The 15679-nt window shown below is 46.2% G+C and overlaps 1 protein-coding gene across 1 annotated transcript; it reads right to left on the reverse strand.

Annotated features, from left to right (window-relative positions):
- Nucleotides 1-1808: 1808 nt before the first annotated feature.
- LOC140422437 (uncharacterized) lies at nt 1809-7989 on the reverse strand. Its single transcript, XM_072507454.1, has 2 exons — nt 7692-7989; nt 1809-4782 (listed from the first exon to the last, which is right to left on the reverse strand). The coding sequence occupies exon 2, from the start codon at nt 4431-4433 to the stop codon at nt 3567-3569; it is 867 nt and encodes a 288-aa protein (XP_072363555.1). The 5' UTR covers nt 4434-4782; nt 7692-7989; the 3' UTR covers nt 1809-3566.
- Nucleotides 7990-15679: the final 7690 nt, after the last annotated feature.

The raw sequence follows: 15679 nt of genomic DNA on the forward strand, positions 1-15679 counted from the left end.
TCTGAGTCAGAAGGTTGTTGGTTCAAATCCCAGTCCAGGGACCCGAGGGCAAGAATCACATCCAACATTCCTGGTCCCAGCACTGAAGGAGTCTGCACAGCCTTCTTTCAAATAAGATGTTAAACTGAGGCCCTGTCTGCCCCTCTCAGGTGGGTGTAAAAGTTCCCACAGCCACTATTTGGAAGAAGAGCAGGGGAGTTATCCCCGGTGTCTTGGTCAATATTTATCCCTCAATCAACATCACTAAAAACAGATAATCTGCTCATTATCACATTGCTGTGTGTGGGATCTTGCTGTGTGTAAATTGGCTGCTGTGTTTCCTACATTGCAACAGTGACTTCACTTCAAAGGTACTTCATTGGCTGGAAAGCACTTTGTGACGTCCTGTGGTTGTGAAAGATGCTATAGAAATGCAAGTTGTTAAATTTAAGATTTCTGTTGTCTGATCGTGTTATTTGGAACTTTATTGATTTCAGCCACACCCAACCTACCATTTAATAAATTCACTTTGGTTCAGACAAGGCAATTAAGACAAAGATAGAATTTGCTTGATATTAAATTTAAAAGTTTATTCAAAGAAACTTTAAGACATTGACTTTTACAACTCAATGTGGGTGATCGGTCTGTAGAAGCGTAACGCTCTCTAGCTCCTTCTTTGACAGTAATTCTTGTGGAATTCAGCCTCGGGAGTCTGGCTCCTTCTTTGACAGTAATTTCTTTGGAACTCGGCCTTGGAAATCTTCAGTACTTGGCCAGCAAGGAAGACCTTCAGAATCTCTACTTTTATCCCCAAAGTGACCATTACCTCTTGTCAGAGTTGGGCCTGTTGTAACATGGCCATTGGTCAATTTGGTCACTGGATTAATTTAATTGGATCCCCAATTACTGACTCCACCTTCTCTCATTATCTCAGACAGGAATACAATAGAACTGTTTCATACTGTCGCTTTATCTGATTCTATACAATCCCTTATTCAGACAGTTTCAAATGTTGAAGCTAATCAGAGTTTGAAGGTCTCTCTTGCCCGAACATTTATCATGATTGCACATATCTTACATACACAGCAATTAAGCTTTTGCATTTTTACAGCAAATAAACCTCAGTCTCTTACTGTAACTACTGATTCATTTTTGATTATTTAATTGTCACTCAATTAAGGCTCATTACTTAATCAGTCATCTGATACTAACTGGTAGCTAATTAATACAGTAATCGTTAATTAATACATTTGGTTAATACAATATCCAGTGGTTGAAAAAGACTGTTTTATGGAAGACAATCACTTTCTTTCTTACTAACTTTGATTGGATTGAACAATGAGTCTTAGACTTGAGCCAGACTTTGGCAGGATATGATACCCTGTAGCTTTACAAAATTCTGGAACAATTTGTTGTTTTAAACAATTTTGCCTCATTCATCAGTTTCGAGAAACAGTTTGGTTTATATAGAATGAATTTTTAAAATAAAGGTCCAGTCACGTTTCAGAGTTTAACATGGCTTCCTTAACCTTGTTACTTATAACAGTGAAGTTGGACGAGTGATTGATTTTTAAAAAGAAATATTATTAATGAGGCATACGCAGAATTACCGACATTACAACAGTGGGTGCACTTCAAAAGTATTTCAAAGGCTGTAAAAAGTTTTAGGAGATTGTGTGGTCACGAAAGATGTTATAGAAATAGATATAGAATCCCTTGCGTGCAGAAGGAGGTCGTTCAGCCCATCGAGTCGGCACCAACCCTTCAACTCACCCCATATCCACTCACCCATAACCTAAGCTGCATACCCCTGGACACTGGGGGGGGGGGGGGGGGGGGGCAATTTATCAGGGCCAATCCCCCTAACCCATATATCTTAGGGCTGTGGGAGGAAACCCACACAGACACGGGGAGAATGTACAATCCACACGCAGACAGTGACCAAGGTCAGAATGGAACATGGGCCCCTGGTGGCGTGAGGCAACAGTGCTAACTACTATGCCATTGTGCCACTATAATAAATGTAATTTATTTTTAGAACTAGTTCCCAACCTTGGATATATCACACTCGGTCCACTCATGAAGATCACTCATAAAGACTGAGACTTGATTTTATGTAACAACCATGTCTTTCACTTCATTTCAAATACCCTGTGAAAATCCAAACACAGTATCTCATGAAGGTATTTGATTTAAAACAGAATGACTTGTTGTGATTTGAGATTCACTGCCTGACAATGAAATTAAAATGAAATAAAAATCGCTTATTGTCACAAGTAGGCTTCAAATAAAGTTACTGTGAAAAGCCCCAAGTCGCCACATTCCGGCGCCTTTTCAGGGAGGCTGGTACAGGAATTGAACCGTGCTGCTGGCCTGCCTTGGTCTGCTTTAAAAGCCAACTATTTAACCCAGTGTGCTAAACCAGCCCCATTATGGTGCAGGAAGTAAATTCTCCTGTAACTTTCAAAAGAGAACTGGATAGATTGTGCAGGGTGCAGGAAAATAAACTTGCAGGGTGATGGGACCAATTAGATTGTTCATTCAAAGAGCTAGCATGGGAATGGTGGGCCTAATGGCCTCCTTCTTATCCCTTTGATTCTCGTTTACATTTGAAGAAAATCTTAGCATTGAACCAGAGTTTGGCAGTATTTGGGAAATATCTGAAATCCACTTCCTACGAGGGGGGAAGAAGCGGAGATGATGGAATATTTCCAAAGGAAATTGGTTGGGCTTTTGAGGGAAATAAACCGACAGGGGTACGTACGGGAATAGAACGGGGTAATCATTTGATCAATAGAAATCTACAACTTGTGAATCTTTGGAATTCTCTACCCCAGAGGGCTGTGGGAGCTCCTTCATTGAGTGTGTTTAAAGCAGAGACTGACAGATTTCTAAATACCAATAACACAAAGGGATATGGGGATAGTGTGGGGAAAAAGCCATTGAAGTGGATGATCAGCCATGATCGTATTGAATGGTGGAGCAGGCTCAACGGGCTGAATGGCCAACTCCTGCTCCTATGTTCCAATGGTACAAAGATGCGAGAAACACCCAGATAAATTAGACAAAAGAACCCTGTAACCACCATAGCCCATCTTCATGGCAACATGGCTGCTTTGGGAACTAAATATCTTCCAACGTGCAAACACCTTTTCATTCTGTGCCCCTCGTCAAACTTGGAACCAGGTAATCACAACGAGGCTCAAAAACGGTCAGCCCACCGGAGGCAGAGGTGTTAGACCGGCCAGTCCAGCAGAAAGAAACCCTCCAATCATCACCATTCACCAGATGTCAGAATGAACAAAATGCAGTCCTGGATGTCAGTGAGAGCAGAAACAATAACAACGGAGCCAACATCTGTAATTTGTGAACTTGTTGGAGTAACAACAGGTGTGATGAATCACAAAACCCCTCCCCACATTGAGAGCAGATGAATGGTCTCTCCCCAGAATTAACTCGCTAGTGTCTCCGTAGTTGGGACGGATCACTGAATGTCTCTTCTGCTCAGAGCAGGTGAATGGCCTCTTCCAGGTGTGAACTCGCTAGTGTTCCCGCAGGGTGTATGGATATCTGAATCCCTTCTCTCACTAAGAGCAGGTTAACGGCCTCTCCCCAGTGTGAACTCGCTGGTGTGTCTGCAGGTGGGATAATTGAGTGAATCCCTTCCCACACTGAAAGCAGGTGAACGGCCTCTCCCCAGTGTGAACTCGCTGGTGTCTCTGCAGGTTGAATAACTGAGTGAATCCCTTCTCACACTGAGAGCAGATGAACGGCCTCTCCCCAGTGTGAACTCGCTGGTGTGTCCGCAGGCTCGATGAAGTAGTGAATCCTTTCTCACATTGAGAGCAGGTGAATGGCTTCTCCGCACTGTGAACTCGCTGGTGTTTCAACAGATCAGATGATTCTATGAATCCCTTCTCACACTGAGAGCAGATGAACGGCCTCTCCCCAGTATGAAGTCGCTGGTGTCTCCGCAGTCTCCTTAAAGTAGGGAATCCCTTCTCACACTCGGAGCAGATGAACGGCCTCTCCCCAGTGTGAACTTTCTGGTGTGTCCGCAGGTCGGATGATTGAATGAATCCCTTCCCACACTGAGAGCAGATGAACGGTCTCTCCCCAGTGTGAACTCGCTGGTGTGTCCGCAGCTCGGATGATTGAATGAATCCCTTCCCACACTGAGAGCAGATGAACGGCCTCTCCCCAGTGTGAACTCGCTGATGTGTCCGCAGGTTGGATGATTGAGTGAATCCCTTCTCACACTGAGAGCAGGTGAACGGCCTCTCTCCAGTGTGAACTCGCTGATGTCTCTGCAGGGCGGATAACTGAATGAATCCCTTTCCACACACAGAGCAGGTGAACGGCCTCTCCCCAGTGTGACTGCGTCGATGGGCTTCCAGCTGAGATGGAGCCCAAAATCCCTTCCCACAGTCCCCACATTTCCACCGTTTCTCCATGGTGGGGGTGTCCTCGTGTCTCTCCCGGTCGGACAATCAATTGAAGCCTCGTCCACAGAACACGTGTACGGTCTTTCCCCGCTGTGAATGGTGTGATTTCGTTTCAGTCAGTGTAACTGGTTCAAACTCTTTCCACAGTCAGTGCTTTGGAACACTCTCACTCGGGTATGTGTGTGTGTCTCGGGGCTTTTCCAGTCACACTGATCTTTTGAAGCAGACAGAAAAGACAAACATTTCTCCTTCTAGATTCAACGTCCGGTGATATTCAGTTACAAGGAATTGAGAGACTCAGTCAGATTGAGACGTGACGTTTGAGATTTCGGTCTGCAATTCCTCCTCTTCTAATATCCTGTAAAAACAATTTACAAAAGTTACTTTTCTTCTCCTCATTTTGGAGAAGGTATCCTGAGGGTAACGACAGTCTGGCCGTGGGGTTAATCCTTCGGGTCCTCAGTCTTATTGAGGAATGTCCCCTTGGATCTATTGTGGTCGTGATTCTTTTGTATTTTTGTTATTATGGGAGGGTTTATGTGTTGTTGACTTTATCCTACTCTGGTACCGACGGGGCTTTTATCTGTGAAAGGAGCAGTTTGGGGAAACTTTGGTGCCTCTGGTGTAAAGTGAGTTGGAGGAGGGGGTAATGACGCACGCCCGATTGTGGCGTGAAAATCTGTTCCTGTCTCTCTGTCGCCTAACTAATGGCGGCAGTTAATCATCAAATTTTCTCAGGGAATGTATGGGCCATCCATCGCCCTATCAGAAGGCAAATGATTGTCTCCTTTCTTAAGGAGAAAGTCGACATAGCTTTATTTCAGGAAACTCATCTAGATTAAACTCAATTGGGGTTGACACGGTGGCACGGTAGTTAGCACTGGTGCATCACAGCTCCAGGGTCTCAGGTTCAATTCCGGCCTCGGGTGACTGACTGTGTGGAGTTTGCACATTCTCCCAGTGTCTTTGTGGGTTTCCTCCGGGATCTCAGGTTTCCTCCCACAGTCCAAAGATGTGCAAATTAGGTGGATTGGCTATGCTACATTGCCCCTTAGTGTTCAAAAAAGTTGGGTAGGGTTACTGGGTGACTCGGATAGACTGGAGGCATGGGCTTAAGTAGAGTGCTCTTTCAAAGGCAGGTGCAGACTTGATGGGCCGAGTGGCCTCCTTCTGCACTGTAGGGATTCTGTGATGAGGAATACTTTAAATTGAGGCGGGATTGGGTGATGCAGGTTTTTTTGCCCCTTTTTCATCAAGTAGCAGGGGTGTGGCAATCTTTATGAATAAAAATATCCCTTTCAAAGTTGAAACCTGAACAAAGGACAAAGCAGATAGATATGTGGTCATTAGAGGTTTGGTGCATGGAGATGTTGTTTCAATAATGAATGCTTATGGATCCCCAAATTACTCCCGGAGTTAATTACGAAGGCTTTTGTGGATTTCGCAAAGTTAGCTTCAACTAACATTTTTGTGGACGGTGACTTCAACTGCCACTTATATCCTCTGGTAGATAAGCTCCCAATTACCAAGAACCCCCCCACCCCCCGTTTCAAGCTAGGGCGGATGTGGATGTTTGGAAAACTTTGAACCTGAGGGGCGGAGCTTTTACGTTCTTTCCAGCCCCACATCAATGTCATACTAGAATCAACGGCTTTTCTGTGCCGAAGACAATCCGACACCTGGTGTCCTCCTGCAACACAGGAAACATTATAATTTTGCACCAATCCACCTCACCCGCCCGCGCGCCCCCCCCCCCCCCCCATTTTCCAGGAGCTTCTGCTCGAGGGCTCACCCCCAAGTCAAGAACGTGAAGGTTTGATGCCTTCCTGATAAGAGGTACTTTATTTACTGCACATTTTAAGGAAGAGTTTGAGTTCTTCCTTTTCTTTAACTCGGCCCCTGGTATTTCCCCCTTCAGCCGTGTGAAGTTCATGCCGGGTGGGGGAGGGTGGATAATTTCTTACCCTGCTAATAAAAGGTGCAAGTGTTGGAGAACCAGCGGCGTCTGGAGGTTTGTTTGGCGAACGCCGAGGAGGATTATAAGGAGGCCCAAGTAAGCTATTGCTGCAGGAGGTTAACGCAGCAAGACTCCCTATTTACTCAGCAGGTTGAGAAAAGTTGAAAGTTTGCGAGGCAGAAGTTGTACGAGTTTGGGAGCAACCTGAGCAAATACAAACGCCGACTTTGGAGCGATTTTCTCTGTGCGGCTTGGCAGAGGGAAAAGGGTCATGAAGACGGAGGAAATAAACCAAAATTTCGGGAATTCTATGCAGGATTATACAGGTCTGAGCAGTCTGGTGATGTGTTGGCGGTGTGGAGCATTATTTCTCTTCCTTGAATCTCCCGGAGGCCTCAGAAAGCCAGCATGAGGCTCTTAACGCTACTCTTTCTAGGGAAGCGATGTCAAAGACCATGAAGGAGCTTGAGCCAGGTAAAGCGCTGGGACCACATGGCCGTGGGTGTGGGTTTTATAGGGGATTTGAGGTTTACTGTTGGATCTATTTGTGGGTATGTATTATCACTTTGACTCAAGTATGCTGCCATCGACTCTCTGTGAGGTTTATGTGTTTGATTCTGAAGCGGACAAGGATCACGGGAGTGTGTCTCTTATTAGCCAATCTTTCTTTCGGAATGTTGACTTGAAACTGCTACCTAAAGTTTTTGCAAGAAATCTTGAGGGCATCCTTCCAACAATCATTTTTTTATTTTAATTTAGAGTACCCAATTCATTTTTTCTAATTTAGGGACAATTTAGCTTGGCCAATCCACCTCCCCTGCACATCTTTGGGTTGTGGGGGTGAAACCCACACAAACACGGGGAGAATGTGCAAACTCCACACGGACAGTGACCCAGAGCCGGGATCAAACCTGGGACCTCGGCGCCATGAGGCAGCAGTGCTAACCACTGCACTACCGTGCTGCCCTCCTTTCAACAATCATGAGGGAGGACCAGTCTGACCTTGTTCTGCATCACTAACCAGCTGAGCTAAATTGGCTCCTAATTATATTACAAGCTGGGCAGCGGCAGGGTTCATGAATGTCGTATTTGGGCTTCTGAGAAGATCTCGACAAATAAATGTGTCAAGCTGAGGGAGCAAAGGATGTCAATGTCTTTAAGCGAGAGAGAGAGAGACCTGGGCCAAGCTTTGCAGAGTCTGCACCCTCCCTGGATTCACTTCCTTTCCCTTCAGTTGCTGCAAGTGACCAATTGAAGGTGAGAATGAGAAAAGAAATGGAAAGGGGGAGAAAAGAAAATGTTTTACTCACAGATGTTGGAGACGGGAGGAAGTTTGCGTTCTTGTGACGTTCAATCGAGCAGTCACACAAAGCCCGAGCTGATTAGCTGGAGGACCAGAAAGGAGGACAATTCTTGCCATTGGTCAATACCTCAGGTAAAAGGTCAGGAGGCGGGCTACCCTTTGCACATGCGCAGCCTCCCCTCTCCCTTGGACATGCGCAGTCATGGGCACGGGGAGATCACCGATTGGCTTCTCGCTCTGGCCGTCAGCCGGTTGCCTGGAATCCTTCTCTCGAGGTGGTTCTGTTGTCGGTTTCTTTTCCCCCTTGTTCAAGGGGCGGGCGAAACAACGGGTGGGGGGTGGGGAGCGCCGGGCTGCGCACTGGAACCCGGTGACGACAGCGCGGAATAGAGTAATTCCTATTGGCTGATTCGGGCAGTGCCCATTGTGATGTCACAGCGGAAGTGAAGGAAACATCCTCCTGTCTCCAACATCTGTGAGTGAAACACTTTCATTTCTCCCCCCTTTCCATTTCTTTTCTCATTCTCACCTTCAATTGGTCACTTGCAGCAACTGAAGTGAAAGGAAGTGAATCCAGGGAGGGTGCAGACTCTGCAAAGCTTGGCCCAGGTCTCTCTCTCTCTTAAAGACATTGCCATCCTTTGCTCCCTCAGCTTGACACATTTATTTGTCTGGCTAAAAGGATGGTCTCTCGCCACCGGTGGTAGCAGCGCGGTTGGGTGACTTGCACGACTTCCTGCGGTTAGAGAAGAGAAAGTCTGAGTTAAGGGTGCAGCAGGGGGGTTTGAGAAAAGGTGGGGGATGTTTGTGACCATGTTTGAGGAGCTGTTCGTCGCGGGGGGGATCTGTACAAACCATATAGTTGATTGTTGGGAAGAATGTTTCCCGGGGTGTTTATTTGCTGTAACCTACTTTGATACAAGTTTGAATTAAATGCATTTTTAAAAAAAAATAATAAATTAAAGGATGGTCCCTTTCCTGATGTTCACAATTAAAGGAAGAGAAAATGCTGGAAAATCTCAGCAGGTCTGGCAGCATCTGTAGGGAGAGAAAAAGCTGTTGTTTCGAGTCCGATGACTCTTTGACAAAGAGTCATCAAACTCGAAACGTCAGCTCTTTTCTCCCCCTACAGATGCTGCCAGACCTGCTGAGATTTTCCAGCATTTTCTCTTTCATTTCAGATTCCAGCACCCACAGTAATTTTCTTTTATCACAATTGAAGGGCTGGTTTCTCCAGGAGATGGCTGACATTTAATGGGACAGTAAATTAATATCGGCTAGAGATATGTCTAGTGGTTTTAAATTAGATATATTATTTATGGTCTGTAATAAAGTACATTTACTATTATTTCTGGTTGTGTAATATTGTACTGTCGCTATTTATATATTTCCAGTCATCTCTTCCCTCATAAGGCTATTAGTCTATGGAATTCTCTTCCACAGGGATCAGTGGAGTCTGTGGGTCACTGAATATATTCAAGGATGAGTTGGACAGATTTTTAATATTTCTTTTATGTTTTTTACCATTTTTTAAATAATGAATGCAACAGAATAACAGAAATATTGATGGAAAATGGGTACAGTGTAGAACAACTGATACTGCCGCATAAATACAAGCAACACATTGCAGAATTAATTCAGAGCAGGATATTTGAGCGACCAGAGCCTCTAGATGAAATGCCAGATCAGTTAACAGGTTAACATAGTGAGCGGGGAAAGGGGGTAAGATTATATAAAAACAGAAGAATAACAATGCAAGGCGCATACCCCAAAATATTACAAAACACACTAACAGCATAGTCGAATTAAAATAACATAGATGACATAGAATCTCGATAGTGCAGAAGGAGGCCATTTGCTTCTTCAAGTCTGCACTGACCCTCAGAAAAAGCACTCACAGAGGCAGACTCCCCATCCTAGTCCCATAATCCGGTCCATTGATCATGGTCAACCCACCTCACCTAACATTGTTTGTGCGGAGGGGCACGAATTCAAAAATCCCTAAAACAGTACTACAATGGAGAAGAAACATGGGAGGCTTGGCCCTCCCGAACTTGCAATACTATCACTGGGCAGCCACGGCCGAAAGAGTGAGGAGATGGGTAAAGGGCCCAGACATGAAATGGTTGATGATGGACGAGTCCTCATGTACAGGAATGACCCTCCGGGCCCTCGCCACGGCAACACTCCCATCCCCGCCAGCAAAACACTCAAGTCCAGTGGTGGCAGCTACCCTGAAAACCTGGAACCAGATGTGGCAGCATTTCAGTCTGACCGATGTGTCCATCATGGCCCCCATCTGCGGCAACCATAGGTTTGCACCAGCCATTCTCAACACCACCTTCAAGAGATGGAGACAGGACGGGGAACACTGATGGTTAGGGACTTTTACACGGGAAATAGACTAGCGACCTTAGAGGTGCTGACGGACAGACTGGACCTACCAAACAGGGATGAGCTCCAGGTCAAAAACTTTCTCCGCAAGGAGACAGCAGCATACCCAGGAACCCTGAGAAGCACAATGCAAGAGGAGTTACTGGACGCAGACAGTCTGGGGAAGGGAAACTGTGGACCTGTACGGACAACTTTTAATAAGGATGCGCTCCTTACTTGACGAAACCCAGGAAAAATGGGAGGAAGAGCGAGGGACGGAAATAGGGTGGGGACTCTGGAGCGAAGCACTGAACGGGACCAACTCCACCTTCTACGCAAGGCTAAGCTTCATGCAGCTGAATGTTGTGCACAGAGCACACCTGACAAGAACCCGAATGAGCAGGTTCTTCCCGGAGATGGAGGACAAATGTGAATGGTGCCAGCAGGTCCTGGCAAACCATGCCCACATGTTCTGGGTATGCCCCAGACATGTCAAATTCTGGGCAGCCTATTTAGAGGCAATGTCCATGGTTATGAGGGTGGGGCCGTGCCAACAAATGGCAGTCTTCGGGGTATAGGACCAGCCAGAACTATTCATGGGGAAGAGGGTGGACGCCCTTGCCTTTGCTTCTCTAATCGGCCGCTGGAGAATCCTGCTCGGCTGGCGATTAGCAGCACCACCCACAGCTCAGACTGGCTGGCAGACCTATCGGAATTTCTCCACCTGGAGAAGATCAAGTTCACCATCCGAGGGTCAGAGGATGGTTCCCACAAAGTGTGGAGGCCATTCACCAACTTGTTCCAGGACCTGTTTGAAGCCAGCGGCCGATGGAACACTGGGGAGGGAGGTGGGTGTACGGGAGCCAACGGGATCACAGGGAGCAGGCAGGAAAGGGGGGGGGGCTACTGGGACAAGGAGGGACAACCAGAAACCAACTGACACAGAGACCAGAGAGCCTAGAACAAAAACACAAGAAGAGGAACCCCCATTGGAAGGTTTAAAACAGGACAGGGAGTGCGCGGGGTGGAAGGGAGGAGGCTCATCAATGGGGGGATGGGAGGGCACCGTCCACTTGTAAATAACAGATAACTCCCATTGTACAGTGAAGGGCCCAGGAAAGGACCCAGAAACGAGGAGGGAAAGGGACGGGAGATGGAGGGACCGGCACAAAGGAAATTGACATGCACATTGTAATCGGCAGAGTTACCCTGACTGCTTGGATAGTGTATAATAAGCATTGCCACAACCCTGCTACTCGATGAAAAAGAGGTGAAAAAAACTGCCCCATCCAATCCCGCCTCAATTTAAAGTGTTCCTCATAATCCAGATGGGTTTCCTGTAATAAAGCTATGTCGACTTTCTCCTTAAGAAAGGAGAGGATCTTTTTCCTTCTGATAGGGTGATGGATGCCCCGCACATTCCCTGAGAAAATCTGCACATTAACTGCCGCCATTAGTTAGGCGACAGAGAGAACAGGAACACTGTCCTACATTGCCTCAGTCATCAAGTATTTTCAGGACCAACATTGATACATTTCTAGATATTGAAGATATCGCGGGATATGGGGATTAGTTTTGGAAAATGGTGCTGAGGTAGATCGGCCAATGAGATTGAATGGTTGAGCAGGTTTGATGGGCTGAATGGTTGACTGCAGCTCCTATTTGTTATGATCTCTGTGCCCAGGACAGAAAGCACTGAGCATGGATCTGTCAATTAGCCTGAATCGGCATCTTCAGGAGAATTGGGAGGGTGAATATTAGATACAGCAGAGTGAGAATGGAGGGAGAGTGTGTGGGATGGAGATTTACAGTGTTTGGGGAATGAGAGAGGAAAGAATGTTCTCTAGAATTGTCTGTTCTGAATTTCTAGCCTGTGCTGACAGTGATGTCTTTTGTAAATTATTTTTACAGGATATTAGAAGAGGAGGAATTACAGCCAGAAATTTCAATGATCACATCCCAATCTCACAGAGTCACTCGATTAATCCGGGCCTGAATATCATCGGCCTTTGAGTCTATTTTAAAAGATTTTAAACATCAGTGTGACTGGAAAAGCACCGAGACACACACACCCGAGTGAGAGTGTTCCAGAGCACTGACTGTGGAAAGAACTTTAACCAGTTACACAACCTGAAAAAACATTGCAGCATTCACAGCAGGGAGAGACCGTACACATGTTCTGTGTGTGGTCAAGGCTTCAACTGATTGTCCAACCTGGAAAGACACGAGGTCACCCAAAACATGGAGAAACCATGCAAATGTGGGGAGTGTGGGAAGGGATACAAAGCCCCATCTAAGCTGGAAATTCATCGACGCATTCACTCTGGGGAGAGACTGTTCACCTGCCCTCAGTGTGAGAAGGGATTCACTCAATTATCCGACCTGAAGGGATACCAGCGAGTTCACACTGGGGAGAGGATGTTCACCTGCTCTCAATGTGGGAAGGGATTCACTACTTCATCGAACCTGCTGACACACCAGCGAGTTCACACTGGGGAGAGGATGTTCACCTGCTCTCAGTGTGAGAAGGGATTCACTCGGTTATCTTGACTCAACATCCAATCTAATGTCCTGTAAAAGGAGATGACAAAAGTCATCACTGTCAGTCAAGGATAGAAATTCAAACACCCAAAACACGGAGAAACCATGGAAATATGGGGACTGTGGGAAGGGATACAAAGCCCCATCTAAGCTGGAAATTCATCGACGCATTCACACTGGGGAGAGGACATTCACCTGCTCTCAGTGTGGGAAGGGATTCATTCAGGTATTCAACCTGAAGAGACACCAGCGCCTTCACACTGGGGAGAGGCCATTCACCTGCTCTCAGTGTGGGAAGCACTTCACTCAGTTATCAAACCTGCAGACACACAAGCACGTTCACACTCGGGAGAGACCGTTCGTCTGCTCTCCGTGTGGGAAGGAATTCAGTAAATTATTCCAGCTGCAGAAACATCAGCGAGTTCACACTGGGGAGAGACCATTCACCTGCTCTCAGTGTGGGAAGGGATTCGCTCAGTTATCCCACCTGCGGAGACATCAACAAGTTCACAAGTGGTTACAGGGATTGGATTCTGCTGTTATTGCTGCTGTTAATCACATCCAGGACTGAACCATGTTCATTTTCACACTTGAAGTGGGAGGGTTTGAGGGTTTTTCTCTGCAGGACTGGCTGGTTTCCAGTGGGCTGATGCTCTTTGTACCTAGGAGAGCACATTTCCACTGAAATGTACCACAAAAGCTGGTGAAGGACATTTATTTTATCCTGGATGGCAAATGGTGGTTTTACTGCTACTACAGGTAGATCGAAAGTAAAAACAGGAAGAACTAGAAAAAGGTATATTTCTTGATGGAAATATAAAATAAATAAATCCAGAGCTTCCTGGATGGTGAGGGAGATAGAGGTGAAGATCAGAAAAATGAATTGCGCAGATGAACGATCTCAGGTAGAAATACAATGGAGAATCAGGCTGGGTATTGAAGGACCAAAGGAGAACTTGCAGGTGGAGGCAAGAGAAATAGTGAAGGTTTTAAATGAGTACTTTGCATCTGTCTTTAAAAAGGAAGAAGATTCTACCCAGACCGAGGTAAGAGAGGAGGTAACTGGTGCACTTGAAGAATTAATAAATGAGAAAGAGGAGGCTTAGCTGTAGGAGACCGAGGGTGATGACAGGCGGCTGCTTTAGTAACAGGAAGCCAGTGTCCAGTGGTGTACCACAGGGATCAGTCCCGGGTCCCCTATTGTTCATCATTTTGCGTTTGATAAGGTTCCCCACGGTAGGCTATTGCAGAAAATACGGAGGCTGGGGATTGAGGGTGATTTAGAGATGTGGATCAGAAATTGGCTAGCTGAAAGAAGATAGAGGGTGGTGGTTGATGGGAAATGTTCAGAATGGAGTACAGTCACAAGTGGAGTACCACAAGGATCTGTTCTGGGGCCGTTGCTGTTTGTCATTTTTATCAATGACCTAGAGGAAGGCGCAGAAGGGTGGGTGAGTAAATTTGCAGACGATACTAAAGTCGGTGGTGTTGTCGATAGTGTGGAAGGATGTAGCAGGTTACAGAGGGATATAGATAAGCTGCAGAGCTGGGCTGAGAGGTGGCAAATTGAATTTAATGTAGAGAAGTGTGAGGTGATTCACTTTGGAAGGAATAACAGGAATGCGGAATATTTGGCTAATGGTGAAGTTCTTGAAAGTGTGGATGAGCAGAGGGATCTAGGTGTCCATGTACATAGATCCCTGAAAGTTGCCACCCAGGTTGATAGGGTTGTGAAGAAGGCCTATGGAGTGTTGGCCTTTATTGGTAGAGGGATTGAGTTCCGGAGTTGGGAGGTCATGTTGCAGCTGTACAGAACTCTGGTACGGCCGCATTTGGAGTATTGCGTACAGTTCTGGTCACCGCATTATAGGAAGGACGTGGAGGCTTTGGAGCGGGTGCAGAGGAGATTTACCAGGATGTTGCCTGGTATGGAGGGAAAATCTTATGAGGAAAGGCTGATGGACTTGAGGTTGTTTTCGTTGGAGAGAAGAAGGTTAAGAGGAGACTTAATAGAGGCATACAAAATGATCAGGGGGTTGGATAGGGTGGACAGTGAGAGCCTTCTCCCGCGGATGGAAATGGCTGGCATGAGGGGACATAACTTTAAACTGAGGGGTAATAGATATAGGACAGAGGTCAGAGGTAGGTTCTTTACGCAAAGAGTAGTGAGGCCGTGGAATGCCCTACCTGTTACAGTAGCGAACTCGCCAACATTGAGGGCATTTAAAAGTTTATTGGATCAACATATGGATGATAATGGCATAGTGTAGGTTAGATGGCTTTTGTTTTGGTGCAACATCGTGGGCCGAAGGGCCTGTACTGCGCTGTATTGTTCTATGTTCTATTTATATAAATGACAGATGACTATGCGGGGGGCAGGAACAGTAAGTTTGCGGGTGACACAAAGATTGGCCGGATGGTTAACAGTGAGGTTGAGAGTCTTAGGTTACAGGAAGATATAGTCGGGATGGTTAAATGGGTGGAAAAGTGGCAGATGGAATTTAACCCTGAAAAGTGTGAGGTGATTGGAAGGAGTAATTTGACAAAGGAGTATTCAATGAATGGCACCACACTGGGACGTTCCAATGATTCACCAGGATGATGCCTGGGATGGAACATTTAAGTTATGAAGAGAGATTGGACAGGCTTGGTTTGTTTTCGCTGGAGCAGCGAAGACTGAGAAGCGACCCGATAGATGTATGTAGGTTATGAGGGGCATGGACAGGGTGGATAGGCAGCAGATGTTCCCTTTCGTTGAAGGGTCAGTTATGAGAGGACACAAGTTCAAGGTGAGGGAAAGGGGGTTTAGAGGGGATTTGAAGAAAAACCTTTTTACCCAGAGGTTGGTGACGGTCTGGAATGCACTGTCTGGGAGGGTGGTAGAGGTCGGCTGCATCACATCCTTTAAAAAGTACCTGGATTGGCACATGGCATGTCTTAACATTCAAGGCTACAGACCAAGTGCTGGCAAATGGGATTAGGTCGGCAGGTCAGGTGTTTTTCATGTGTTGGTGCAGACACGATGGGCTGAAGGGCCTCGTCTGCTCTGTATTAATCTGTAATTCTGAGGTGGTAGAAACA

Source organism: Scyliorhinus torazame, chromosome 5, assembly GCF_047496885.1.
Source record: "Scyliorhinus torazame isolate Kashiwa2021f chromosome 5, sScyTor2.1, whole genome shotgun sequence".
Taxonomy (NCBI): Eukaryota; Metazoa; Chordata; class Chondrichthyes; order Carcharhiniformes; family Scyliorhinidae; genus Scyliorhinus; species Scyliorhinus torazame.

What these genes read in the sequence shown, in the direction of transcription:
- LOC140422437 (XM_072507454.1), bottom strand. Translation starts at nt 4,433, where the DNA reads ATGGAGAAACGGTGGAAATGTGGGGACTGTGGGAAGGGATTTTGGGCT.